The sequence below is a fragment of the Lutra lutra genome, chromosome 1, assembly GCF_902655055.1.
Source record: "Lutra lutra chromosome 1, mLutLut1.2, whole genome shotgun sequence".
Lineage (NCBI taxonomy): Eukaryota > Metazoa > Chordata > Mammalia > Carnivora > Mustelidae > Lutra > Lutra lutra.
Genome location: NC_062278.1, coordinates 215827695 through 215855674, shown reverse-complemented (window position 1 = coordinate 215855674; position 27980 = coordinate 215827695). Strand labels below are relative to the sequence as shown.

General features: G+C 53.4%; 1 protein-coding gene across 3 annotated transcripts; it reads left to right on the top strand.

Annotated features, from left to right (window-relative positions):
* Positions 1-27968, top strand: SLC44A2 (solute carrier family 44 member 2). Of its 3 annotated transcripts, none has more exons than XM_047702582.1 (22): positions 1-133; positions 15583-15631; positions 17322-17395; positions 17513-17597; positions 18125-18209; positions 18404-18514; positions 18591-18651; positions 18759-18882; positions 19005-19088; positions 19193-19305; positions 22044-22175; positions 22270-22369; positions 22458-22550; positions 22738-22822; positions 23411-23673; positions 23758-23852; positions 24556-24659; positions 24766-24839; positions 24928-24998; positions 25181-25269; positions 26407-26491; positions 26943-27968. In XM_047702582.1, exons 1-22 carry the CDS (start codon positions 103-105, stop codon positions 27062-27064), a joined length of 2130 nt encoding a protein of 709 aa, XP_047558538.1. In that variant the 5' UTR covers positions 1-102; the 3' UTR covers positions 27065-27968. The 3 variants fall into 3 exon arrangements, with proteins under 3 accessions (XP_047558538.1, XP_047558532.1, XP_047558545.1); XM_047702576.1 differs by lacking the exon at positions 1-133 and adding an exon at positions 14845-15083; XM_047702589.1 differs by lacking the exon at positions 1-133 and adding an exon at positions 14847-15083 and having other exon boundaries at positions 27336-27968.
* Positions 27969-27980: the final 12 nt, after the last annotated feature.

Below are 27980 nucleotides of genomic sequence, written 5' to 3'. Positions count from 1 at the left end.
GCGGGGCCGGGCCAGGGGCGGGGCGCTGCAGCCCGCGGAGCCTCCCGCCCGCGCGGGCTGGGGTCGCTCGGGTTCGGACTCCCCTCCCCGCCCGACGCGGCCATGGAGGACGAGCGGAAGGACGGAGCCTACGGTAGGAGCTGCCTCGGGCCCGGGGTCGCCTCTGCTGAGTTGGGGGGCCTTGGGGGAGGGGTACCTCCGGGATTATAAACACCCGCGCTGCAGCTGGGGCCCTCTCCTGCTTCCCGGCCCAGCATTCCGCTCTGCGCGGAGCCCACGCCCCCCTGCTCCCGCCGGGTCTCCCCGCGTCCGCTCTCCCGGGAGCCCCCGCACCCCCTCCGGCTGATGGACCGGGACGCACGGCGCATGCTCCGCCCGGGGAGGTCCCGTTATCTGGCGGCTCAGATGCCAGGCGGGGGAGGGGAGGCTTGGAGACCGGGGCTCGGAAAAGGGATAGGGCCCCGACTTCCCCAAATCCCCCTCTTCTGGTTGCCTTGGTCCACTTCTTTTTTCTGCTCGCATCTCCCGAGAAGTAGCGGTCCCGGGCTTCTGGCGAGATGGGGAAACTGAGGCAGGCCTGGGCAGACTCAATGCTGGGGAGGGTGGAAGCCAGTCGGTTCTTGCAAGCGGCCTGGAAGGACGGAAAGAAGGGCGCCCTCACCGAGGGGGCAGTAAAGAGGCAGGAAACCATTGAGAAACTTTCCCGGCCGCGTGCAAGGGACTGGGGGTGTCCGCTACCGTTTCGCGAGGTCCCTGCAACGCGGACTCCCCTCCCGCGAACCTCGGCGGATGGCCTTCGGCTGCGGGCCCAGGAGTTGGGGCCAAGATGAGGCTCCTCCCTGCCCTACAGTGCCTTCCTTCCCCGGGTTCCCACGGAGGGGAGTGCCATCCTCAGTTTCTCCTTTCTCTTCTCCATTTTGGGTCCCAGGGCTGAGCTGGGCACAGGTCCCACGTAGCACTCCCCTGGGGCAAAGGGGCGCCGCTGCCCCTCCTTGTGTGACAAGAACTTCCTGGAAACTGTGAGACAGAAAGCTTTGGGGAGGGGGCAGGAAACCGCTCAAAAATAATCAGGAAAAACAAAGCTGACAAGAGATGGGCCTCGTTGGGGCTGCTGCCACCAGGGACAGTGGCCTCAGCAGGGCAGAGGGAGAGAGGTGGGGGAGACTGGGACCCTCCCTGCCCAGCCCAGCGGGAAACACAGGGACCAGGCCACCACCCAGCCACTTCCCTCCCTGCCTGAAGCTGCTGGCCCAACCTCCAGGGGCCTCTTGCTCTTGGTTTTAGTTCAAGCCTCAGACCCTGCGGTCGGGGGGTGCTGGGCATCCCTTGGGTGTGGCTGGTTGTCTCTGGTCTGGGAATCTCAACCCAGAGTCCTGGCCAGGGCCTGCCTTCCTGTGGGCAGCAGCTGAGGGATCTTGGGTCTCTGTAAGGCAGGGCTGGGGGGCCAGGGATGGCAGAGTGAACAGGGATGTGATTCACCAAGCCTTGAATTTGGCCAAAGGGAGCCATCCAGTCATGGGTGGGCCTGAGCAAACCCTCCCAGGCCCGGCCAGACCCACACTCCAGACAGGGGACCTCTGTGCCCAACAGAGGTTGCGTTGGATGCCAGAAGCCCATTCCATCAACAAGCATTTACTGAGTGTGGTACAGGCAGGGTCTAGACAGTGAACAAAGCAGAAAAACCCTTGAATAAATATATGATTTTAGGTTGTTGTAAGTGTTGTGGAGCAGAAAACAGGACAGCAGGTGTGCGGGAGAATCCTCTGGGATTATTTTAGGTGACCAAGGGCTGGTGTTGGAGCCAAGGGCCGCTGGAATATTTGGGAGAAGTGTGTTCTAGGCTGAAGGAACAGCAAACAAACCACATAATTGTTTTGCTCTAGGGCACAAGGATGCCTGAGGTGGAGACTTCAGCTGGTCTTAAAGCCAGGCCATCATCTGAGCTTCTAGAGGAGCCACCTGGCTTGACTCCTTGAAGTGGGGGGCGGGGAGGGGCAGGTCTCACTTGTTTTGTAAATTGTCCGTTCTTATCAACCAAAACCCTGGGGCCTCCAGGCTGCCACGAGAAGTCCCTGCCTGAAAATGAAGAGCTTTCCTTTGGGAATAATGTTGCAAGAGTTGCTGAGAAATCCCAGTGCTCACATATCCCTTGTATCCCAATGCCTTCCGGTCCATCGTGTTACCGTGAATTTAGGGGTGGTGACACCCAGGTTCAAATCCTGCTTCTGACATTTACGACTGTGTGGCCATGGGCGTGTTGGAGACCTCTCGGAGACTCTGGGTCCTTATCTGCGGGGCTGGGCAGACCATACTCACTGGTGGACAGCATTTTCCGCAGTGGCTGGTGGGATCTACCTGCTCAGGAGGCCTCTGGGGACATGGATTTTCCTTGAGCTGATGGAAAAGCAGCCCTCTCTAAAAATAGATTTGGCTGGCCTGGGCAGGGCAGGAAGCTCCCTCCTCAGCAGACACCATATCTAGAGAAATGGCTCCTGGCCCTGATGGATGGGAGCAATGGCTACTGCCATCCTTCCCACCCACCCTGGGCATGATCATGGAAAAAGATTCTAGAACCCAAAACAACAGACTCTCTCCGAGGGCTTGGGGGTGGGTGGGTGGGAGGTGAGACCAAAGTAACAGGGCTTGTTTATTTTTTTAAAGATTTTATTTATTTATTTGACAGACAGAGATCACAAGTAGGCAGAGAGGCAGGCAGAGGGGGGGGGAAGCAGGCTCCCTGTTGAGCAGAGATCCCGGTGCAGGGCTCAATCCCAGGACCCTGAGATTATGACCTGAGCCGAATGCAGAGGCTTAACCCACTGAGCCACCCAGGCGCCCCAACAGTGCTTGTTTAAAAAGCAGATTCCCTGGCCCCATTTGCTAGAGAATCCAACTTAGGCTGTGGGAATCTGGCATCTGATTTAAAAAAAAAAATGTTGGGAGGGGATATTTATTTATTCATTGAAAGTTGGGTTTTTGTTGTTATTTTTGTTTTTTGTTATTTTCGTTTTATGGGTGTTCCCCCACCCCAAAGTTGGATACTTCAAAGGGATTCACATGCTTCACAATACAAAGGATACAAAGACGGCCTAGCTTTATCATGAAAAGTCTCCCTCTTGCTTCCTCTCCCAGCGTGACACACCCTTCTTCTTGGCACACATCGCAGTTCCAGCATCTTGTGCTTTCTTCCAAATGGAGTCTAGGCGTACAAGACTAGTCTTAACTTCGCGTGCAATTACATACATGTTCTTTATCTAATGGCTGCGTTTTTTTTTTTTCCTTTTACAAAAATACCAGCAAATCTCTAGCGTGTTAATTCCACGAGGCAGGATTGTGTGTCTGTGTGTCTGAAGGTATGTCCGCAGTGCCTGGGACCTAGTAGGTACTCAACAGACACTTACACATGAAAAGATGTTTGTTTCACATGTTGCTTTCTTTGTTGATTTTTTTCGTTTTTTGTTGCTTTCTTTGTTTAATATGTCTTGGAGACATGTCTCATGTCAGTGCCTGGAAAGCTTCTTCGGTGTTTCTGACAGTTGCATAAAAATAGTGCATTTGTGGATGAACTGTCTTATTTTTTTTTTAAGATTTTATTTATTTATTGGACACAGAGAGAGATCACAAGTAGACAGAGAGACAGGCAGAGAGAGAGGGGGAAGCAGGCTCCCCACTGGCAGAGAACCTGATGCAGGGCTTGATCCCAGAACCCTGAGATCATGACCTAAGCCAGAGGCAGAGGCTTAACCCCCTGAGCCCATGGATAAACCATCTTATATTGAACCGATCTTATAGTTAACCAGTCAAGGAGAATATTTTAAGCTTTTTTTTTTTTTTAAAGATTTTTATTTATTTATTTATTTGACAGAGAGAGAGAGATCACAAGTAGATGGAGAGGCAGGCAGAGAGAGAGAGAGGGAAGCAGGCTCCCCGCTGAGCAGAGAGCCCGATGCGGGACTCGATCTCAGGACCCTGAGATCATGACCTGAGCCGAAGGCAGCGGCTTAACCCACTGAGCCACCCAGGCACCCCATATTTTAAGCTTTTTATTGAAGCAGACAATTCATACGTAAAAGGAAACAGATCCTAACTGTATGAGGCTCCAGAAGTTTTCACAAGGTGAACACATCCATGAAATCAGCACCCACATCAGGGGGAACAAAAATATTACGAGCACCCCAAAAGCCCCTCATGCCCAGGGAGGGGACAATCAGTATTATTACTTTAGTTTTAATTTTTTTCTGGTAAGAAACATCACATAAAATGTAGCAGCTTAGGGTGCCTGGGTGGCTCAGTTAGTTAAGCGACTGCCTTTGGCTCAGGTCATGATCCTGGAGTATTAGGATCCAGCTCAGTGGGGAGTCTGCTTCTCCCTCTGACCTCCCCTCTCAGGCTCTCTCTCACTCTCTTTTTCTCAAATAAATAAATAAAATCTTTTAGAAAATGTAGCATCTTAATCATTTTTGAAGTTGTACATTTCAATAGTGTTAAGTATAGGGGTGCCTGGGTGGCTCAGTCAGTTAAGTGATTTCAGCTTCGGTCATGATCTCAGGGTCACCTGAGTTCAAGCCCTGTGTTGGGCTCCATGCTGGGTGGAGCCTACTTAAAAAAAAAAAAATAGTGTTAACTTTATTTGCATTGTCGGGCTGAGGCCTGTTTTTGTAAAGCCAATAGACTAAGAATGGCTCCATTGTTTATAAATTGTTGTTAAAAAAAATTAAAAGGAATATGTGACCGAGATGATATGTGAACCACAAAGCTTAAAGTCTTAAATATGTGGCCTTTAACAGAAGAAAAATCTGCAGAGCTTAGGTAAGGACCTTCCTATTACCCCCAGAAAGTTCTCTTGTGCTCCTCCCCAGTCAATCTCCAGGCGCCTCAGGAGACTTGTTTTTACATAAGATTTTAATCTCTTATGTAATAAAATTAATATATTCTCTCTATAGGGGCATAGGGGTGCTGAAAATTAAAAATAATCTTTCGGATGGGGACGCCTGGGTGGCTCAGTTGGTTGGACGACTGCCTTCGGCTCAGGTCATGATCCCGGAGTCCCGGGATCGAGTCCCACGTCGAGCTCCCAGCTCCATGGGGAGTCTGCTTCTCCCTCTGACCTTCTCCTCGCTCATGCTCTCTCTCTCACTGTCTCTCTCTCAAATAAATAAATAAAATCTTTAAAAATAAAAAATAATAATCCTTCGGGTCACCCGGGTGGCTCAGTGGGTTAAAGCCTCTGCTTTCAGCTCAGGTCATGATTCCAGGGTCATGGGATCGAGCCCCACATGGGGCTCTGTGCTCCGTGGAGAGCCTGCTTCCTCCTCTCTCTCCTTGCCTGCCTCTCTGCCTATTTGTGATCTCTGTCAAATAAATAAATAAAATCTAAATAAATAAATAAAATAAAAATAAGCCCTCAATCACCCGGAATATTTTAGCCTTCCAAGTAAAAGAACCCTTTGCATCCCCTCGGCCAGCTGTCCTCATCCCAGAGGTGACAGGACCACGAAGCCCCTTGCAGGAGCTTAGCCTGTTAATTTCTGTGTATTTTTAAAAGTTCCTCAGCCTGGTTTAATGACAAATGGTACTGTTCCCAGAGTGGGATACTATGTTGCCTTGTAAAAAAGTTGAAGTAGGTCTAAGCAACCTCTCTGTTGGGAAACAAGGAAGGATTATGTGAGCGTGTGGAAGAACAAAGTTAGGGACAGTGTGTGTAACAGACCAGGGTATGTGTTGGGAGAGCGGTAAAGAGCTACAAATTTGCTTATGCATGTGTACTTAGACTCTGTCTGGAAGTAGGAAAGGGAAACCAGGGAGAGGAAGTTGGGCTCTGGGCCAAGGGCGAGAGGGAGAGTGATTTTCCTTAGTCTTTAGTTTTGTTCTGGTTGAAGTTTTCTACCCCATAAGCATAGGATTTACTTAACAGAAGCGAGTTTGTTCGTAACCCCCTTCAAACGGTTACTGTGCGGGCATTGTGAGCCAGGTTGTGTTCTAGAGCCTGGAAACAGAGCAGGTGTTGCAGTCGTGGAGCTGGTGTTCTGGAGAGGGAAGCAGACAAGGTATTAGCATTAAGATATAGGAGGGATGGTCTTAGAATGGCAGAAAAGGACTCAGGAGAAACATAATGCAGGAAAGAGGGGGAGGAGTCATCTGTAGGGCCTGTAGGCAGAGTTGAAAATTTTAAGACCACCCGAAGGTGACCAGAAGCAGGAGGGAGGGAACCGTGTAGAATGTTTCAGGCAGAGGGCATGGCCTGTGGACTTGGGCTTCTGTACTGAGAGCCATGGGAGCCATTGAGAGTTCTGTGCAGAGGGAGCTGGCCTGAGTCAGGTGCTCACAGGCGCCCTCTGGCCACTATAAGGTGCAGTGGCAGAAGTCAGGAGACCAGGACCAAGTTGATTGCACTTATCCTGGTACATGGATCATTAAGTACCAAGGTGCTAAGCAAACAAGCACGTCTACAGAAAAGCTTACCATGGAGTTCTGACTCTCAGCCAGGTTCTAGAACCCAGCATCGCCTCTACTCCTCTGTCTTCTTCCTTGCCCTGTACCACCTGTACCCTTTGTGTCCCTGAACCTTTCATATACCGAGTCTGTTTCTCCATCCATAAAATGGGGTTAACAACAGTATTGGCTCCCTCTTGAGGCCGCCTCCAGGGTTCAGTGAACCATTGCAGGTAACACTTAGCCAGGAGCTTGGTCCCTGGTAAATGCCCGGGGTGGGGGGTACACCATGGAGCATAGAGTTCAAGGGCATGGTTGTCAGGAGCAGAGTTCAAATCCCAGCTCCTCCTGGCTGTGTGATTTGGGGCAAGTCATGAAGCATCCCTGTGCCTTGGTTTCTGTATTGGGCCCTATACACTCAGAGCCTTGTGAGGATGACAGGAGCTTCTAGAAATAAATGTCTGCTTTGGTGGCCAATGCAGGCCCAGCACATAGTAGGGGCTCTGTCTTTTACTCTTAGCATTGTGACCAGGAATGTCACTCTTGGCTTTCCTACCGCGAAGCTATCCCTAGACTCTATCAAAGGGACTCATGTGGGTGGCTGGGATCCTGTTCCCTAGGCACAGATGTCAGGGAAGGCAGGGGTGAGCCGGCCCGTCTGTGTGGGTGAGGCCCTGGGCTGCTGTAGGCCGTGGAGACTTGGCCGGAATCTGGAGGCTGTGGGGGCTGGGTGGCACTTGACGCCCTGGCCCCGGCATTACAACTGAGCAGCCTGGATCAGTTTCCTTATCTTCTACAGCCACTGCACCGGCTGGGACGGCCTTTGTGCCCAGCAACGCCAGAACCCAAGGGCTGCCTCCTCCACCCAGCCTGGCGTATTGGCCCAACTTTCCCGCACCTTCTCCCCTCACTGTTCCATCTTCAGTTCTGCCTCCCTCAGTATCTGCTGAGGAAAAGGCCTGGGTTGGATCCAGAAGGGCCTTGGTTCGATTTACACAGCTCCGTCCCTCCCTGGCTATGTGGTCTGAGCCTGTGGCCTCATTTTGCCCTCTCTGTCAAATGGGACCACGCCCCCTCGTTAGTGTTTGTTGAACCTCACACCTGTGCTAAGTGCTTTTTGAGCAGTGAATTCTGACAACACCCACGAAGCAAAATGTCAGTATTAATTCCACTCTCCGGATCGGAAGATGGCAGCCTGGAGAGGGAAAGGGCATGTGCATCCCCCTAGCCCTCCTGTGGGCAATGAGAACCACTCCTGGTTGTTACAGAGAGAGCATGCGGGGGCACCCGGGTGGCTCAGTGGGTTCAGCATCTGACTTCAGCTCAGGTCATGATCTCAGGGTCCTGGGATCGAGCCCCAAGCTGGGCTCCCCACTCAGCAGGGAGTCTGCTTGTCCTTCTCCCTCTGCTGTCTGTCCCTGCTTGTGCTGGCTCTGTCTCTCTTTCAAATAAATAAAATCTTAAAACACACACACACACACACCCCAAAGAAAGCTTGTGAAATCCACTAGCACAGAATCGGGTTCAACACTTGGTTCAGAGCCTTGAGACCAGGGGGTGGCAAACTGTTTCTGCAAAGGGCCAGAGAGTAAACATTTTTAGCTCTGCAGGCCACGTAGGATCTGTCCCTACAACCTAGCTCTACTGCTGAAGCCTGAAAACAGCCACAAACAACATGAGAAGGAACCAGCTTGGCCGGGTACCAAGAAAAATTAACTTATGGCTGCCGACATTTGAATTCCATATAATTTGCACATGACAAAATAGTCTTCCTCTTTTGATGTTTTTCAGCCCTTCAAAAATGTAAAGACCATTCTTAGTTCTGGGTCCTCTAGAAACAGGCCGTGGGTGGATTCCTCCCCACCACCATCCCATGACAGTTTGTCAACCCCTGGTTATGCTGTGTGGCAGGCAGTGTAACAGTCCCCACACCCCAAAGATGTCCACGACCTAACTTCTGGAGCCTGTGACTATGTCACCTTACAGGACAAAAGGGAATTTGCAGATGAGATTAAATGTAGGATCTTTTTTTTTTTTTAAATACTTTATTTATTTATTTGACAGACAGAGATCACAAGTAGGCAGAGAGGCAGGCAGAGAGGGAGGAGGAAGCAGGCTTCCCACCGAGCAGAGAGCCCCATATGGGGCTCGATCCCAGGACCCTGGGATCATGACCTGAGCCAAAGGCAGAGGCTTTAACCCACTGAGCCACCCAGGTGCCCCTAAATGTAGGATCTTATGGGGGTGCCTGGGTGGCTCAGTCAGTTGAGTGTCTAACTTCGGCTCGGGTCATGATCTCAGGGTCCTGGTATTGAGTCCCGCATCAGGCTCTCTGCTCAGTGGGGAGCCTGCTTCTCCCTCTGCCCCTCCCCCAGCTCACGCGCTCTCTCTCTGTCTCTCTGACTGATTTATTATTAAATAAAATCTTAAATAAATAAATGTAGGACCTTTTTTTGTTGTTGTTTAAAGAATTTATTTGACAGAGAGGCATGGGGAGAGAGGGAACACAAGCAAGGAGGGAGAGGAGAAGAGAATCTCAAGCAGATTCCCTGCAGCTCCCAGGTGGGTGGTCATCTATGGTTTCTTTTTTTTTTTTTTTAAAGATTTTATTTATTTATTTGACAGAGAGAGAGATCACAAGTAGGCAGAGAGGCAGGCAGAGAGGGAGGAGGAAGCAGGCTCCCTGCTGAGCAGAGAGCCTGATGCGAGGCTGGATCCCAGGACCCTGAGATCATGACCTGAGCCGAAGGCAGAGGCTTAACGCACCGAGCCACCCAGGTGCCCCTGGGTGGTCATTTGTTACAGCAGCCCTGGGCATCTCATCCAAAGCTAACCCACGAGCTGGGTGGGTAGCCCTACTCTGTGGCTTACCACGGGTACACAGTTCGCTGGGGGCCCCCATGTCTACATCCCTCCAATGGAGGTGAGGACAGGATCCATCTAGCAAAGTCGCTGTGACATTTTGGAAAAGTGCCCGGCACGTGGTAAGGGACGGTGAAACCGAGGAATCAGGGCATCTCTCCTGTTACTAGTTTGCAGTGTTGTTGCAAAGACTCAGCAAGTTCTCATCCTGCGGGTTTAGATCAGACTCAATGATCAGAATCCAGGAGTATTCAACCTGCACCCCCCTCCTACCTCCCCTCCTTGCTAACATTAACAAGAGCTCCTGGAACCCATCAGATGGCTTTACCACTGTTCCCTCTGGCATTTCTTGAGGGATGCCAGTAGCAACGCCAAGCCTATGGCAGGTGCTGTGTTGTATCTTTAGTTCCATCTCACGGAGAGACAACTCAGTTTCAAGCAGCAAGATCATGGCCCCACTGTCCCATCCACAGCCACCAACTTCTCTCAGAGCTGAAACCTCTCTCTGTGTCTTGCCCTCCCCAGCCTGGCCAGGTCATGCTCCTGCTCAAAGACTCTCAGTGGCTCCCACTCACCCATCAAACCTAGAGTAGGGGCCCTCCACTTGTTGCTAGGTAGCTGGGCAAGCCACTTCCCCTTGCCGAGCCTTGGTTTCCTCCACTGTAAAATGGGTTGATGGTAGGACGTCCAGTATAATGACAGAGCTAGAGTCTGACAGGCACTCCTCAGCCAGCACCAGCTTTTTTTTCTTTAAGATTTTATTTATCCAAGAGTGAGAGAGAGACGGTGAGAGAGAGCTCGAGCATGAGTGAGGGGAGGAGCAGAGGGAGAGGGAGAAGCAGACTCCCAGCTGAACACAGAGCCCGACAGGGTGTTCGATCCTGGGACCCTGGGATCATGACCTGAGCAGAAGGCAGACGCTCAACCAGCTGAGCCCCCCCAGGCGCCCCAGCTGTTTATGGTTTCTTCCCCTCTGCCAGTCTGGCTGCCTTTCAAGGGACTCTATTTTGCGTGATTAATGCATGTGGAATTTATTTTGCTATGTGTTGGGGGTGAAGTTAACTTTTTTCCCTCCTATTGCAATCAAGGCTTAGGACGAATTGATTTATCCTTTCCGTGCCCACTGAACATTCCACATTTATCATGTATTAAATACTTTATATATAAAATTCACAAATTAGTTTCTTAAATGCATGCACCTGGAAACCTCTAAGCAGTGTTTTTACTCTCAGCCTTAGCTAGCTTTCTTTCTTTTTTCTTTTTTTTTTTTTAAAGATTCCATTTATTTATTTGACAGAGAGAGATCACAAGTAGATGGAGAGGCAGGCAGAGAAAGAGAGAGAGAGAGAGAGAGGGAAGCAGGCTCCCCGCTGAGCAGAGAGCCCGACGCGGGACTCGATCCCAGGACCCCGAGATCATGACCTGAGCCGAAGGCAGCGGCCCAACCCACTGAGCCACCCAGGCGCCCTCTTTCTTTCTTCCTTTCTTTCTTTCTTTCTTTCTTTCTTTCTTTTTTTTAAAGATACTCTTTATTGGGGTGCCTGGGTGGCTCAGTGGGTTAAGCCTCTGCCTTCGGCTCAGGTCATGATCTCGGGGTCTTGGGATCGAGTCCCGCGTCGGGCTCTCTGCTTAGTGGGGAGCCTGCTTCCCCCTCTCTCTCTGCCTGCCTCCCTGCCCACTTGTGATCTCTCTCTGTCAAATAAACAAATAAAATTTTTAAAAAAGATACTATTTATTTATGTGAAGGAGGGCATGTGCATACACACTCAAGCTGGGACACGGGCTAGGGAGGGAGGGGGAGCAGAGGGAGAGAGAGAATCCCAAGCAGACTCCAAGCTGTGCAGAGCCCCGTAGGACTCTGAGATCATGGCCTGAGCTGAAATCAAGTGTTGGACACTTAACCGACTGAGCCACCCAAGCGCCCCCAGTCTTAGCTGTCTTTAAATGGTTTGTGTACTATGGTTATTCACTCAACAAACACTGAGTGCCAGGTGGTATTTTGGGCCCCGGGAACAGTTGTTAACAGAACAGACATAAATCCCTGTCCTTGTGGGGTGCCTGGGTGGCTCAGTGGAGCCTCTGCCTTCGGCTCAGGTCATGGTCTCAGGGTCCTGGGATTGAGCCCCACATTGGGCTCTCTGCTCAGCAGGGAACCTGCTTCCTCCTCTCTCTCTGCCTGCCTCTCTGCCTACTTGTGATCTCTGTCTGTCAAATAAGGAAATAAAATCTTAAAAAAAAAAAAAAATCCCTGTCCTTGTGCTGGGAATAGGCAAGGGGGCAGACAATAAACAAGCCATATGTAAATGGGGTGATGGGGTCAAGGGGAAAGGGATGCTATTTTGGATAGGATGGTCAGAGAAAGCCTCTCTGAGGAGGGGATGATTGAACAGAGGCCTCAATGAACTGGAGCCACATGGACATCTCTGGGAAGAGTTTTCTAGGTAGAGGGAACAGCCGGTGCAAAGGTCCTGAGGTGAGACCTTGCCTGGTGAGTTTGTAGTTGGGTTAATGAGGCCAGTGAAGCTGAAGCAAACAAGCGAAGGGGAGAGAGGGAGGGGACCCGGCAGAGCATATGGGGCCTTATGGGGCATGATGAAGAGGTGGTGGAAGCCATGGAAGGTTCTGGGCAGAAGTATTAACAGGCTTCTCTGGCTGCTATGGAGGGAACAGACAGTGAGGGGAGTGGGAGGGTGGGAGCCAAGAGACCAGGGTGGAGGGAGCTGCCTGCACTGGCCCAGGCAGGAAACCACAGCTGTGTGACAAGGGGTTGGGTTCTTGATAAATTCTGAAGGCAGAGCCCAGGGACCCCAGGTCTCTGGTCTGAGCACTTGGGAAGACAAAGCTGCCTTTTCTGAGCCAGGGCAGGGTGGGGACCACCAGGGGCTTGCATGTGGCTGTGGTGAATGTGAGACACCCACAAGACCTCCAGAAGACAGGCGTTACAGGGGGTGCACAGCCCAGGGGACCAACGTTGATAGATCGTCAGGGTGGAGCTGGTGACTGGAGTCCTGAGTTGGCAAGAGTGTCCCCAAGGGACCTAGTGTAGCTGGGAAGAGGCTGTAGCCTGTGCCTGGCTTGTTTTATTTATTTATTTATTTTTGTGGTCCACTGCTTGGACTGGGTGGGTAGGACCAGCCAGCCTTGGGGTTGGCAGAGACCATGGGAACCACAGGGTTACTTTGGGAGGCCTGGTCACTCAAGGGAGTGGCTTGGCGCCTTTAACCTCCCCTGTTTGCTAAAGACTGCCTGGGGTCAGGCGGGGCTTCTACAGCTCGAGGCCCTTGGGGTGGGGGGGAGGTGCATCGCTCTAGGGACAAGCTGAGTTAGTGACCAGAGAGCCCCACCAGGGGATGCTTGACTTTGAGGTAGCAGAGTTACTGAGTACCAACTGTATATGACCACACTATCGAACCCTGTTGGTGACTGTGCCATGGCACCAACGGTCATCGACCACACTACGAAGTATATCGCTGGCCTCCAAACTGTTGGGGGTACAGTGACAACGGCCCCGTGATTGAGGGAGCATACAGTTGGCTTGGGGAGTGGATGGTTGGTGTGTAAGAATACAGTAAGGGGGGTATAGCCAGCTGTGTGCCCCCATGCTGACTGTATACCCTCGTACTGGTTATACAATTCTTTGCCAACTGTATACCTTGCACCAGCTGTATACCCCCACCCCTGCTGTGTACCCCACACTGATTAAACAGACCCATGGCAACTGTCTACCTCTTTGTTGGCTATATGCCGCCACACCAGCTGTGCCCCATACTGGCAGTCCCCGTGTACCTATACCCCCCACAGCAGTTAAACACCTCGACCCTGACTACAGTGTATCTGCGCCAACTATAAATTGCTGTGCCACCTGTATACCTCCTGATATCCTGTGATGGGTCTGTGACCAGTCTTGGTTTGCTACTTTTTTTTTTTTTAAGATTTTATTTATTTATTTGACAGACAGAGATCACAAGCAGGCAGAGAAGCAGGCAGAGAGAGAGGAGGAAGCAGGCTTCCCGCTGAGCAGAGAGCCCGATGTGGGGCTCGATCCCAGGACCCTGGGATCATGACCTGAGCCGAAAGCAGAGGCTTTAACCCACTGAGCCACCCAGGCGCCCCGGTTTGCTACTTTTGAGGGGGCTCAGGGTAGGCAGGATACTGGCTGAATTGCCCTCTGGCTTGGATAGGGCAGAAGGAAATGTTGGAATCTAGGGCCGTTTGGTCAGGATGTCAGTTCTACAAGAACAAGCCCACAAAATTGGGTCTCTCGTCTTCCACCATGCTTAGTGCCCAGCCCTGGGCCAGCACCTAGTACGTGCTCCATAAACACTTGCTCTACAAAACAGTGGCTTCAGGATTATAATCGGGCTATGTGAACGGATGGGGAGCTCAGGTGTCTAGTCTTGGGGGCCGCAAAGTGCCAGGCAGGGATGGGGCATCTGGGTGGCCGGTCTCATTTTGCCAGTCTTCAAGAGACTAGCCATGTGGGGTTTTTTTTTTAAGATTTTTAAAAAATTTAATTTTTACATTTTTTAATAAATATATAATGTATTTTTATCCTCAGGGGTACAGGTCTGTGAATCGCCAGGTTTACACATTTCACAGCACTCATCATAGCACATACCCTCCCCAATGTCCATATCCCCACCACCCTCTCTCGTCCCCCCTCCCCCCAGCAACCCTCAGTCAGTTTTGTTTTTTTTTTTTAAGATTTTTTATTTATTTATTTGACAGAGAGAGAGAGAACACAAGTAGGCAGAGAGGCAGTCAGAGAGACAGGAGGAAGCAGGCTCCCTGCTGAGCAGAGAGCCTGATGCGGGACTCGATCCCAGGACCCTGAGATCATGACCTGAGCCGAAGGCAGCGGCTTAACCCACTGAGCCACCCAGGCGCCCCCTCAGTCAGTTTTTTGAGATTGAGTCTTTTATGGTTTGTCGTGGGTTTTTTTTTTTTTATACCTTTTTTAAGATTTTATTTATTTATTTATTCATGAGCGATGAGAGAGAGAGGCACAGGGAGCCCGATGTGGGACTTGATCCCAGGACTCCGGGATAATGACCCGAGCTGAAGGCAGACCCTTTCACCAACTGAGCCACCCAGGCGGCCCGCGACGTGGGTGTTTATATGGATTCTCCCGATGTTTCATTTGGCATTTCTTTTTTTTTTTTTTTTTTAATGCAGACCGAAATAAAACGGGTCCACCGGCTTGAGTTTTCAGCGCCAATACTCTATATTTGGGAGTTTGGGTTCAGCCATCTGCCTGTTTTGCGGCGCCTATATCTAGAGTTATCTCCCGGCGTGCCTCAGTTTCCATACCTGGAGAATGGGGCAGCAAGAGGCGCCCTTCCTGGGTTGAGAGGGGGCGTAGGCGGCGTCGCCTGGTTGGGACATAGGGGAGTACCCGGGCCGCGGGGTGAGGCCAGGGTTCCCCGGTGGGGGCTGGGCAGTTGGGAGGTGGGGGGGGCGGAGAGGGCTAAATCGGGTGGCCTGTGAGTGGCGGGAGCAGCTGCCGCCCCGCCCGGCCTCCCTCTCCCCTCCCCTCCATCGGCCAGTCCGCCAGTCCGTCCGGAGGCTGCCGCTCAGCTAGGGCCGGTCAGACCGGTTTGGGCCGCCGCGCCTGGCTCCGGGCTGGGAGGAGCCGCCGCCGGTCGGTTGGTCCATCTCGGTCCGTCCCTCCCACGGGACACCCGCGCTTGCAGACCCGCGCCGAGGGGGCTCGGAGCAGGCGGGCGGCCGCGGCGGCCGGACGCCCGCGGGGATGGGGGGCGAGCAGCAGCATTACTACGGGAAGCACGGTAGGCAGCACCCCCTCCCGCACCCAGGCTCGGCCTCTCGGAGGGGGCAGTGGGACGACCCCGCCGCGAGCAAGAGCGGGGAGCAGAATTGCCCATCCCTGCGGGTCGCCCCTCGCCCTCGCCAGGAGCTGCCTCTCAGCGCTCCCTCCAGACCCCCTCCACTGAAGGGCCCCGTCTTCGGAGGTCCCCGCCCTGTACCCCTGCGGGAACCTTCTCCAGATCCCACCTTGGACCCTCGCCTCCCTCCCCGGCTCTCTGTCCCCAGTCCTGCCCCCTCCCCAGTGTCAGCTGATAACTCGGGGCTGTTCTCTGACAGTCACGATGGCTTCCCCTGCCTTGGCCTACCTGCCCTGGGGGCTGGAGGTGGGTGAGGCGGGAAATGCCGCTGAGTCTCTGGATTTCACTCTTCCCCAGGGTGCGAGACACCCCTGGGAGCTTCTGGGGAGGGTGGTCTCGCAGTCCCTTCTCGGTCACCCTGCTCCATCTTGCTGACTTTCAGGAACACCACAGAAGTATGACCCTACGTTCAAAGGACCCATTTACCACAGGTAAGGGCTCCGGGTTCCTGGGAGGGGAGGGGTCTCTGCTAGCACTTCCCCCTTGTTTCTTTACCCCCTAGACTCTTTCTTTCCTCTCCAGCAGACTGGTGATCAGTATTTGTGACTTGACAATTAAAGAACTAATTTCTTTCATATGCAGAGTCTGTCTTTAAATTTTTTTGAGATTTTTATTTATTTACTTATTTGAGATAGGGATTGTGAGAGAGCAGGAGGGGAGAGGGAGAAGCAGGCTCCCCACCAAGCAAGGACCCTGACTTGGAGACCGTGCTCAGGATCCTGAGATCATGACTTACAGCAAAGGCAGATACTTACCCAACTGAGCTGCCCACGACCCCCCAGGGGCCCCCCAAGAGTTTTTACAAATGAATGTTAAACTCAGGCAAAAGATTAGAAGAGATAATTTCTAGAACAAGAAATACTGTAGATAGTGAAGTTAATGGGAAAGTGTGCAAATTCACCTAAACGTCAAGGAATGGGATTTGAAACAATGCGGAATAGAATGGCCCCATCACAGACCCGCAAAGATTAAAAAAATGGCGTATATGCTGCTCTGAATCTAAGTGGCTCAGTATATTTTGGAGGGAATTTGGAAATACGAAAAATTTAAAGAACTATTTATTTGAGAGAGAGCAGAGAGTACATGCTGGTAAGCATGCACACAGGTGCATGTGAGTGGGGGAAGGGGCAGAGGGAGAGGGAGAGAGATTGTCCCAAGCAGACTCCATGCTGAGTTGGGAGCCAACCTGGGGCTCAGTCCTGTGACCCTGAGACTATGGCCTGAGCTGAAACCAAGAGTGTGATACTTAACTGACTGAGCTACGGATGTGCCTCAAAATATGAATTTTTAAAAATATATTTATTTATTTATTTGGCAGAGAGAGATCACAAGTAGACAGGCAGGCGGGGGGGGGGGGGAAGCAGGATCCCTGCTGAATAGAGAGCCCGATAGGGGGCTTGATCCCAGGACCCTGAGATCATGACCTGAGTAGAAAGCTGAGGCTTAACTCAATGAGTACACCCAGGCGCCCTTCAAAATATGAATTTTTTAAAAAGATTTTATTTATTTGACAGAGCACAAGTAGGCAGAGCAGTAGACAGAGGCAGAGGGAGAAGCAGACTCCTGACTGAGCAGAGAGCCCAACTTGGGGCTCAATCCCAGGACCCTGGGATCATGACCAGAGCGAAGCCTGCTTCTCTCTCTCCCTCTGCCGCTTCCCCAGCTTGTACTCTCTCGCTCACTCTCTCTCAAATAAATAAATAAACTCTTACCAAAAAATAAAAATAAAATAGTTTAAACTTTAAAAAATATTAATCCCTGTTGCTATTAAAGGTGGGAGGGAAACTGGCACTCTCAATCAAAAGAGAACTGAACATTGTGGCCAGCTGCTTCAAGAACAGTGTAGCATTAGGTATCAAAATGTAAGGAGCCCCTGGCTGACTCAGTCTGTAGAGCACACCAGGGCTCCTGATCTCAGGGTGTGAGTTCTAGTCCAGTGTTGGGCGTAGAGCTTGCTTTAAAAAATAAAGAAGTAAAATGTATGGGTTCTTCAGTACAGCATAACACTAAGGAACAGGCGTCCAAATAACACGTGGACATGGGCATGTGTGCCGGGCAGGTTGGGGTCCATGACCCCAGGGCCCCAAGTCTGCCACCCTGATGCTGTTCTCCATTCCCTAGGGGCTGCACGGACATCATTTGCTGTGTGTTCCTTCTTCTGGCCATTGTGGGCTACGTGGCGGTAGGCATCATAGGTGAGTGAGGCCGTGCACAGGATTGGGGTTCCAAGGTGGGAGGACAAACCACAGTCTCTAGGGCAGACATGGTGCTGAGGAATGGCAGTGCCTCAGTGTCCCTGGATCCCTCCACAGCCTGGACCCATGGGGACCCTCGGAAGGTGATCTACCCCACCGACAGCCGAGGCGAGTTCTGCGGGCAGAAGGGCACAAAAAATGCGTGAGTCTGTCTCCTTGGGGGGAGGTGGGACTGGAGAGGTATGGGCAGGATGGCTTCATGAGCACTGGGGAGAAGGTTCTAGGCTTCCCCCACCTCCATCCCTGTTAGTCCAGTCAGCAAGTACTTAAAAAGCTCCCGCTGTCCCCAGCCGCTGTTCTAGGCCTCAAGGATGTTTCACTAAATGAGATATTAAGAGTCTTGTCCTCTGGGAGCTCACAATGTAGGGGAGGAACAGAGAGTTGACCGTCCCAGATCTGACGTCAGGAGGGTGGGCTAAGCAGGTGAGCTAAAAGCCAGTTCAGTCCAGGTTGTGCCACTCCCTAGCTGTGTGAGCTAGAATGAGTGTCTCAACCTCTCTGGGCCTCATTTTCCTCTCTCTGAGATGGGGATCATCGCAGTCCCACCCTCGTGAGGCTGTTGGGATGGTTCGATGAGCCAGCCCGCAGAGCTTCGGGTTGCTTGCATTAGATATTATATGTAGGGAGGTTGAGAAATCCTGAGTTTTCATCTCCCTTCCCCAACCCCAGGAACAAACCCTTCCTGTTCTATTTCAACATTGTGAAGTGTGCCAGCCCCTTGGTCTTGCTGGAATTCCAGTGTCCCACCCCCCAGGTAATTTGGCCGCTCCCCTACCTTCTTTGCCGCCCCTGCTTTCCATCCCTGGGCCCTTTTCTCCCCCCCGGGACTTCTCTCTCAGAGAAGAAATTTTCTTTTCCCCCGGTGAATGGGAAGCAGGGCCTCTGTCCTGCGTGGGGATCGGGTGTCTGTCTTGATCCCACCCAACCCCTGCCTCCTGTCCCCCCAAGATCTGCGTGGAGAAATGCCCCGACCGTTACCTCACCTACCTGAACGCTCACACATCCCAGGACTTTGAGTACTACAAGCAGTTCTGTGTGCCTGGCTTCCAGAGCAACAAGGTATGAGGCGAGCCTGGGGGTGGGTGAGGTGGAGGGTGGTGGCCTGGGGCACGAACCCCTCTCCCTTTCTTGCTAGGGTGTGGCTGAGGTGCTTCGGGATGGCGACTGCCCTGCCGTGCTCATCCCCAGCAAACCCTGTGAGTCTGGGGTTCTGCAAACTTGGGGGGAGGAGGGAGTGGTCAGCGGGGATGGGGGGAGGTTTCAGGGGCTCAGCCTGACTGGTCTCATTCCCTGCTGCATGCAGTGGCCCGGCGATGCTTCCCAGCCATCCACGCCCACAAGGGGGTCCTCATGGTGGGCAACGAGACGACCTACGAAGACGGGCATGGCTCTCGAAAGAACGTCACAGAGCTGGTGGAGGGTGCCAAGTGAGGACTGCAACGCAGCCCACCACCTCGGGGTCCTGCTCTCCCGGGTGGGCCGGGGCGTCCCCTGGGGCTGGCCCAATCAGGGAGGGGTCCTGGCACAAGCCTTGTCTGCCTGTCACCAGGAAGGCCAACGGGGTCCTCGAGGCGCGGCAGCTGGCCATGCGGATATTTGAAGATTACACAGTCTCCTGGTACTGGATAGTCATGTAAGTGGGGAGGGAAAGCACCCCCCTCCCGGGTCTGTGGCGTCTGGGGCCCGTGAGAGGATGCGGGCTGCTCATGCCCCCCCATTCCCCTGTTTTCTCCCCAGCGGCCTGGTCATCGCCATGCTGATGAGTCTTCTCTTCATCGTCCTGCTGCGCTTCCTGGCCGGCATTATGGTCTGGGTGATGATCATCATGGTGATTCTGGTGCTGGGCTACGGTGCGTCTCCCCCTGCCTGCACCCTCCCCCCGCCAGCCCTGCACTCTGCAAGATGCCTCTGCCCTCTGACCTGACCCTGGCCTTCGAGAAGCTTGTCCTAAGCCATCTGTATTTCATTGGGCATATTTGTGACGATGTTCATCTCAGCGTTGTTTATGGGAGTAGGCACTTGGAAATAACCTCCGTGGGTATCGACGAGGTCTGAGTTAGATCATAGCCTTCCAGGTGGGCGCCTGAGCTGCATTTTGGCTCATCCACAAGCAGATCACTTAGCATAGTGGTTAAAGATGTGTGCCTGGCACCAGATTGGGGGGATGGGTCCTGGGGGGGCGGGGCCAGGTGGGTAGTTTAAATGCTAACTCTGCCCAATCCTTCCTCTGTGACCTTGGGCAAGTGACTCAACCTCCCCGTGCCTCAATTTCTTCCTCTATAAACTGGGGATAATGAGTATTTACTAGTTAGGCGGCTTAATGAGAAAAAGTATACAGGTGAGATGTGGAGGAAGGCCCTGTAGATCCCAGGTCTGTGGAACCCAGACGGAATGCACAAAACCCAGGGCTTCACGTTCTGATTGTTTGGATAAACGTTTGGGGGGGAAGGATGTCTCCTAGGCAGGATACTAAAATATTCATGCTAATGGTGGATTCTCGCTGGGCACTAGCATTTTAGGCAAATGGTTTTTGTTTGTTTTTAAGATTTTCTTTGCTTTTGTAAGATTTTATTTATTTGAGAGAGAGAGTGAGAGAGAGAGAAAGAGAGAACATGAGCTGGGGTGGGAGGTGCAGAGGGAGGGAGAGGTAGAGGGAGAAGCAGGCTCCCTGCTGAGCAGGGAGCTCAACAGCAGGGCTCCATCCCAGGACCCCAGGGACCTGAGCCGAAGGCAGATGCTTAAGATCTTAAGGCGCCCTTAAGATTTTATTTTTATTTATATTTATTTATTTTTAAATATTTTATTTATTTGACAGTGATCACATGTAGGCAGAGGTGGGGGAGGGGAGGCAGGCTCCCTGCCAAGCAGAGCTCAATGCAGGGCTTGATCCCAGGACCTTGGGATCATGACTCGAACCAAAGGCAGAGGCTTTAACCCACTAAGCCACCCAGGTGCCCCAGATTTTATTTTTAAGTTCTCTCTCCACCCAGTGTGGGGCTTGAACTCACGACCCTCAGATCAAGAGTCACATACTCGACTGAGCCAGCCAGACATCCCTGGTTTTTTTTTTGTTTGTTTTTGTTTTTACTTAATCTGCATTTTATAGATTCACTCTACAAAGAGCTAAAGGGAATATTGAAAATCCTTAATGCCACCGCACTGAATGTTAATACCCACATTCTCAGTCTCCACTCATGAATCGTAACTGGGTGGCAAGGAAGACCTCAGGCCCCAGGGCATCCTGACCCCTAGCCACGCACTCATGTACGCCTGTGTGCATCAAGCCTGGATTGAGTGCCTGTGTCCCAGGCCGTTTTCTGGGTCCTGGGGGTGTGGGCAAGATGGACAAGAAATAATAAACCAGGGCTCCTGAGTGGCTCAGTTGGTCAAGTGACTGTCTTCGGCTCAGGTCACAATCCTGAAGTCCCAGGATCGAGTCCCACATAGGACTTCCTGCTCAGCAGGGAGTCTGCTTCTCCCTCTGACCTCTCCCCTCTCATGCTCTCTCTCTCTCAAATAAATAAAATCTTAAAAAAAAAAAAAGATGCCGCCTGGGTGGCTCAGTGGGTTGGGCTGCTGCCTTCGGTTCGGGTCATGATCCCAGTGTCCTGGGATGGAGTCCTGCCTTGGGCTCATTGCTCCGCAGGGAGTCCGCTTCTCTCTCTGCCTCTCTGCCTGCTTGTGTGCTCTCTCCTCCCTTCTGACAAATAAATAATAAATAAAAATCTTAAAAAAGAAGAAAGAAGTAATAAACCAGGGGGTGGCTGGGCCAGCTCAGGGGAGTCTGCAACTCTTGATCTCAGGATCATGAATTGGAGCCCCACGTTGGGTGTACAGATTACCTAAAAGTAAAATCTTAAATTAATAAACCAGAAAACCCTCTAGAAGGTCCAAGCAGAGAGAAGGGGCTAAGAGGCTGAGTATGAAGGACTGTGGTTTGAAATGGGAGAAGCTGTTTGAATAGGTCTCATTAGAAGGTGACCTTTGAGGGGCGCCTGGGTGGCTCAGTCCTTTAAGCATGTCCCTGCAGCTCTGGTCATGATCCTGGGGTCCTGGGATCGAGCCCCACGTTCGGCTCCTTGTTCAGTGGGAAGCCTGCTTCTCTCCCTCTGCCTGCCGCTCCCACTGCTTGTGCTCTCTCTCTCTCTCTGTGACAAATAAATAAATGAAATCTTTAAAAAGAAGAAAAAAGAATATGACATTTGAGTAGAGACAGGAGGGTGTGAGAAATCCCATACTAAGTAGCGGGAACAGCAAGTACAAAGGCTCGGAGGCGGGGCGCCTGGGTGGCTCATTTGCTTAAGCATCTGACTCTTGATTTTGGCTCAGGTCATGATCTTGGGGTCCTGGGATGGAGCCCCGAATTGGGCACCATGCTCAGCGGGGAGTCTGCGTGGGATTCTCTCTCTCCCTCGCTCTCCCCCTCCCCCTGGCTCACTCACTCTCTCCTTCTCACAAATAATGAATCCTTGCAAAGGCTCAGAGGTAGGAGCAGCTTTGGTTCTTGCTTCTGCTAAATGGGGGTGCTCCCACCTGCTTTGCAGTGTGGGGTGAGCATCCGGTGGGCTAAGGTCGGTCCCTTGTGTAGGTATATTTCACTGCTACATGGAGTACATGAGACTGCGGGGCGAGGCTGGCTCCGACATCTCCCTGGTGGACCTTGGCTTCCAGACAGACCTCCGGGTGTATCTGCACCTGCGGCAGACATGGATGGCCTTCAGTGAGTCCCAGCCCCCCCAACCCTGCCCCGGAGAGGCCTGGGAGGGAGCGGGGACAGGCGGCTGGCAGACTCGGCCCCCCTCTGCCTCCCGCAGTGGTCATTCTGAGCATCCTTGAGGTCGTTATCATCTTGCTGCTCATCTTTCTGCGGAAAAGAATCCTCATCGCCATCGCACTCATCAAGGAAGCCAGCAGGTGGGTGGCAGGGTGCCCCCGGGGGCTGGGATGGCTGGTCCTGGGGGGCTGCTCAGGCCCTGATGCCTGTGTCTCATCTCCTCCCCAGGGCTGTGGGCTACGTGATGTGCTCCTTGCTGTACCCACTGGTCACCTTCCTCCTGCTGTGCCTTTGCATCGCCTACTGGGCTAGCACTGCTGTGTATCCACCCTGAGACCCGGATCCCTGACCCCGGGGGCGGCTAAGGGCCAAACTGGCCTAGAAGTAACCTGCAGCTCCGATGGGGGGTGGGGGGACAGGGCCAGAACCCAGTAGAGGGAATGGATCCTTTCTCACAAGCCGCCAGGGTCCCTAATCCCAAACCTCAGGTTCCTTAATGAACCTCCAGCTTCCTGTCCACTTCCAATGAAGCCGTCTATAAGATCTTTGATGACGGCACCTGCCAGTTTGCTGGGAAAACCTGCAACCCTGAGGTGGGGATCACCTCTTTCCCCAGCAGCCCACAGACCATCTGCAACCTCTTATTCCCCACTTGGGGGCCATTCAGCAAACATTTGGTGCCTGCTGTATGCCTGGTGCTAGATGCGGGAAGCAGGGAGGGGAAGAGATCCAACTTGGCAGCCCCCAGCCCACCCTGAATCCTGAACCACCTGTCTTTCTCCCTTTGACTTCATTTCCTGCCCCGTACCTCTCCTTTAACCCAGTGATGGCCAGGTCTTGCCTCTAGAACCCCTTCTTTGCCTCTCACAAGCCCCTCTGCTGACCCCTGTGGTCTTCATACTGATCTCTGCCACTCTTGTCCTGTCCACGTGGGCACTGTCCTCACGTGATCCCGTCCTGATCTCCAGGATAGCTTATCGTGCCTCACTGACCCCTGTGGAATCAATGATCCTGTCTTGCTTTTAGAAGCCCCTGTACTAAACCCCCATCCCTTGACTTAACCTGTGACTTCCACGACTCCTGTCCCACCCCACGGTCTCTCGGACCCAGACCTGATTCCCAGAAGCCACTCTGAACCCCTGGCCCCAGTGTTGTGACCCAGCCTTGCATCCTTCCCACAGACCTTCGCCTCCTCCAATGAGTCCCGCTTGTGCCCTGGTGCCCACTGCCAGTTTGCCTTCTATGGGGGTGAGTCGGGCTACCATCGGGCCCTGCTGGGCCTGCAGATCTTCAATGCCTTCATGTTCTTCTGGCTGGCCAACTTCGTGCTGGCCCTGGGCCAGGTCACGTTAGCTGGGGCCTTCGCCTCCTACTACTGGGCTCTGCACAAGCCCGACGACCTGCCTGCTTTCCCACTCTTCTCTGCCTTCGGCCGGGCGCTCAGGTGGGATTCCGGCTGGGCTAGGGCTGGGGCGAGGTGGGGTTGGGGAGCCTTGGCATGGCCACTGACTGCCCCCTTGGCCTTCAGGTACCACACAGGCTCCCTGGCCTTTGGTGCCCTCATTCTGGCCATCGTGCAGATTATCCGAGTGATGCTGGAGTACTTGGATCAGCGCCTGAAAGGTACGGCCCACGGGTGGCTTGCTTGGGCTGCTGGGGCGCAGGGCTGAGGGCAGGTGGGGGATTGGTTTACGGGGAGGGCGGGTTAAAGTGAGGGCGGTTAAGGCGGTGGGACTGTGATGGGTTTCTGCTTGGGGTGTGAAGGGTGGAGTGGGGAGTTTGAGCAGTTAGTTTCTAAGGTGGAGGAACGGCTGAGGGAGCCCATTGGGTGGAGTTCTTACTTCGGGGCGGGGCGGGGCCGAGAGGCCCGAGCCCCCATTGGTTCCTGAAGAGGCAAGGCGTTGTCTGTGCAGAGAAGGGCGGGGCTGAGGCGTGTTTCTTTTTGGCAGCGGTGGGGTTGGGATTGGTTATTCTTTGGGGCGGGGCCAAGGAGGAGGCGAGGATTGGCTGCTGCTTGGGAGGCGGGGCCAGGACGGTAGTGTGGGTCGTGCTTGGTTCGTCCCTGGAGGCGGGGTTGGAAGGCTTCATGATAGGCCCCTTCCAGGGGTCTGGGCTGAGAGTCCTGGGCCTGGTTGGTTCCTGCTTGAGTGGGGGGCAGGACCCCGGGGGTTCTGGATCAAGAGTCCTCTCCCTGTCTTTTGAATAGGCCGGGCGGAGGTGGGCGGGGTGTGTGTGTGTGTGTGTGTGTGTGTGTGTGTGTCCCCGTCCGTCCCTACCGGGGGTCTCTCCTCTCTCCTAACTTCTGCCTCCCTCACTTCTCTCTTAGCTGCCGAGAACAAGTTTGCCAAGTTCCTCATGACCTGTCTCAAGTGCTGCTTCTGGTGCCTGGAGAAGTTCATCCGATTCCTCAACAGGAACGCCTACATCATGGTGAGGAGGCCTGGGACCCAGAACCAGCCCACCGCCAGCTCCCGCTGGGAACGGGGAACCCTTCTTTCCAGCCAGTGGGCCTGATCCCCCCTCACCCTCCCTCCAGATTGCCATCTACGGCACCAATTTCTGCACCTCGGCCAGGAATGCCTTCTTCCTGCTCATGAGAAACATCATCAGGTCAGGGAAAGCACGGCCCTCGGGCTGCCTCCCTCCTCCCCCAGGCCCTGAGGCTGCCTTCATATCTGCTTCTCACTGTCCCCTGCAGAGTGGCCGTCCTAGACAAAGTTACCGACTTCCTTTTCCTGTTGGGCAAACTTCTGATCGTGGGTAGCGTGGGTGAGTGCCGCTGGCCAGACTGTGGGGCTGTGGGAGCCTATCAGGGTGACTTGTGAAGTGCTGTTGGGTCCACACGTCTTCATTTGTGACGAATGCTCTGTTCTCTGAGGTCTCGTGGCAGGGGGGAGGGGGACTTCCTTTAGCCAGAACTCTCATCCACCTTGGTTTCCTCTCTTCTTTAGGGATCCTGGCTTTCTTTTTCTTCACCCACCGGATCAGGATAGTGCAAGACACAGCACCGCCCCTCAATTATTACTGGGTCCCTATACTGGTATGGGTCTTTGGGGATGGGTGGGGGGTCCAGGGAGAAGGAGGTGCTGGGGTCTCCTGGTCTCTTTTCACTAGGCAGATATGGATGGAGGTCAGGGGTGGGGGATTGATGACTTATTTAGTCCACAGACATGTAGTAAGCACCTTCTGTGTACCAGGCCCCAGGGAGAGGAAGGGCTTCTTTCAAGAGGACCTTACCTTTCAGAGGCAAATAGACCTCCACGAACAGTGACCTGGGTGGGTGTGTGATTACGAACTGATCCGTGCCAATTTGTGCCTATGCCGCAGGGGAGAGGTACATGGAGCTGTTAGAGCTTGTGGTGGAGGATGTGGACAGCTGTGGAAGGCCAGGTGTCTTCACATGGATCTGGATGTCAGATCTAAGATCTGAAGGAGAGGTGGGGAGCCTCTGGGCACAGGGATCAACAAATACGGAGGCCCAGAGGCGGACCTATGCCAGGAACAGTGAGGAGACTGGTGTAGGGGGGCAGAGGTGGGGATAAGGACAGGGAGGTGGTGGGGCCCTGAAGGGTCATTTGTCATCATCTTGAGAGCATTGCAGGCCTTGGAGCCCCGTGACCTAGATTTTTATCTGAGTCTCTATTTGCTCACTCTAAGATGAGTCAGTTTGGGCAAGTTATTTAATCTCTCCTTGGTCCACTCATTTCAGTCTGTAAATGTTTATTAGATACCTGCCAAGGGCCTGTGAGTCTCCAGATTGTTGGGGGTGTGCCATAAGTGGGATAGATACAGTCTAGTGGGGATGAGGGCATTATGCCTGTCATGCCCTAAACATGCATAAAATTGCAACCAGACAGTTTCAGGGGACAGGCATGCGGTGCTAGGAGAGCATAAAACAGGGTCCAGATGTCATAAGCAGCTTTTTGGAGGAGGTGGTATCTGAGGACTTGGGTGTTTGAACTGAAAACAGAAGGATAAAAAGACAAAAAGTAGATTAAGTCAGGACAGCAGCATATGCAAAGGCCCTGGGGTTCAAGAAAACAAGGAGTGAATGGCTGAATTTAGGATGTTATTCTGTGGCCGTATCAGCAGGGAAATAACAGGATCGAGCCTGAGGGTGTGGTGTGGGAGTGGATCTGGGAGCTGGGGTGGAAACAGCTTGGCTCCCCTTGCCTAGACGGTGATCATCGGCTCCTACCTGATTGCCCATGGATTCTTCAGTGTCTACGGCATGTGTGTGGACACGTTGTTCCTCTGCTTCTGTGAGTGACCCCTCAGCCCAGCCCTTGCCAGGCCCTGACTGCCTTCTCCCCTCTGGGCATAACATCTAATGGGGCTATGGCTATGTGCTCAAGGGCCACGTGCCCCCAGCTTCCCCAGGGGACTGGCTGTTCCGCATCAGAGGGCCCTGGCATGCCTTCTCGGCCTTCTCCCTCCGCTCGGAGCTCCTCCGTCCTGTTGTCCCCTGGTCCAGGCTGCAGCTAGAATGCTGTGCCCCTGGGCCCTCGGCTTGGAGTTTCTGGCGTTGTTGGGGCGGGGGTCTGTGGCCGCTACTAACTCTGGTCTCTCCATCTGTCTTTTTTTTTGTTTTTTCTTTTCTTTTCTCTTCCTCTACTCCATGCCTGCTGGCTTCCCTGTTCTTCCCTGCCTCCCTCTTTCCCTCCCTTCCTGACCACCCCATTTCCCCCCTGCCGGTTCCTGGGGGGAGCCCAGGTGAGGACCTGGAAAGGAATGACGGCTCTCAGGAGCGACCCTACTTCATGTCGCCCGAGCTGAGAGACATCCTGTTGAAGGGGAGTGCGGAGGAGGGGAAGCGGGCAGAAGTCGAGGAGTAGAGAGGGTGGGAGGCGTGGGGGCCAGGCAGGCCTCCTCGTTTCCTCCCCGTAGACTGGGGGTGCATGCGGGGCTACCCTGCCTGGGGAGTGTGGGGAGCGTGTGTGTGTCCTGGTCCTGAGCCCACCACAGTCTGCCCCTCTCCGGTCCCAGTGTGTCTTGCTTCCTAACCCTCTGAGGCTTTTCTGTGGCCCCCGTTCTCCCGCCCTGTCCCCAAAGCCCCCTGCCCATGGGCTCCCCTCATGCCACCGTCTCTGGGGCCTCTCTCCGCAGTGGAGGACCTGGAGAGGAATGATGGCTCAGCCGAGAGGCCTTACTTCATGTCTCCCAACCTCAAGAGGCTCTTGAACAAGACCAACAAGAAGCTGGCGGAGTCCTAAAGACCCCCGCTCTCCCCCACCTCCCCCATCTCTCCACAAGTCTCACACTGGGTGCTCGGCAGCTGGGTCCGAACCTCTGGCCCCCTGGGCTCACCGGAAGTCCGATCACTGCCGCCTTCCCCTACCCCCTCCCAACCGTCCAGTTATAGCTGGATTTCAGGCACGTGGAGGAATTGGGGCCTCTCCTCCCTGTGCCAAGAATTTTCACAGCGGTTCCCCGAGACCGCACAGGTTACTCCAGGCCTTAGGATGGGGAGTAGGCGGTGAGGCCTCTTGAAGTCTGGCATGCAGGGGGGCCCTGGCCTCTGGGGGCCTGTTCGCCTCTTAGGACCGGGCGGTATTTGTGTCTGCAAGAGTGATGGCCAACGTAAGCTCCGGCTCAAGTGAGGCCCCCGTTGACTCGTGGCTGCTCTGGCCAGGACCGAGCCCCTTCATGGCTGAACAGCTGTCTCATGGGCTGCCACACGCGTTGATTATTATTATTATTTTTTAACCTGGACATGCATTAAAGGGTCTGTTAGCTTTTTTTTCTGTCTCC

What these genes read in the sequence shown, in the direction of transcription:
- SLC44A2 (XM_047702576.1), top strand. Translation starts at nt 15,047, where the DNA reads ATGGGGGGCGAGCAGCAGCATTACTACGGGAAGCACG. An exon ending in GCATTACTACGGGAAGCACG is followed by an intron (nt 15,084 to 15,582) that starts GTAGGCAGCACC and finishes GCTGACTTTCAG; the next exon opens with GAACACCACAGAAGTATGAC. An exon ending in GGAAAACCTGCAACCCTGAG is followed by an intron (nt 22,823 to 23,410) that starts GTGGGGATCACC and finishes TCCTTCCCACAG; the next exon opens with ACCTTCGCCTCCTCCAATGA.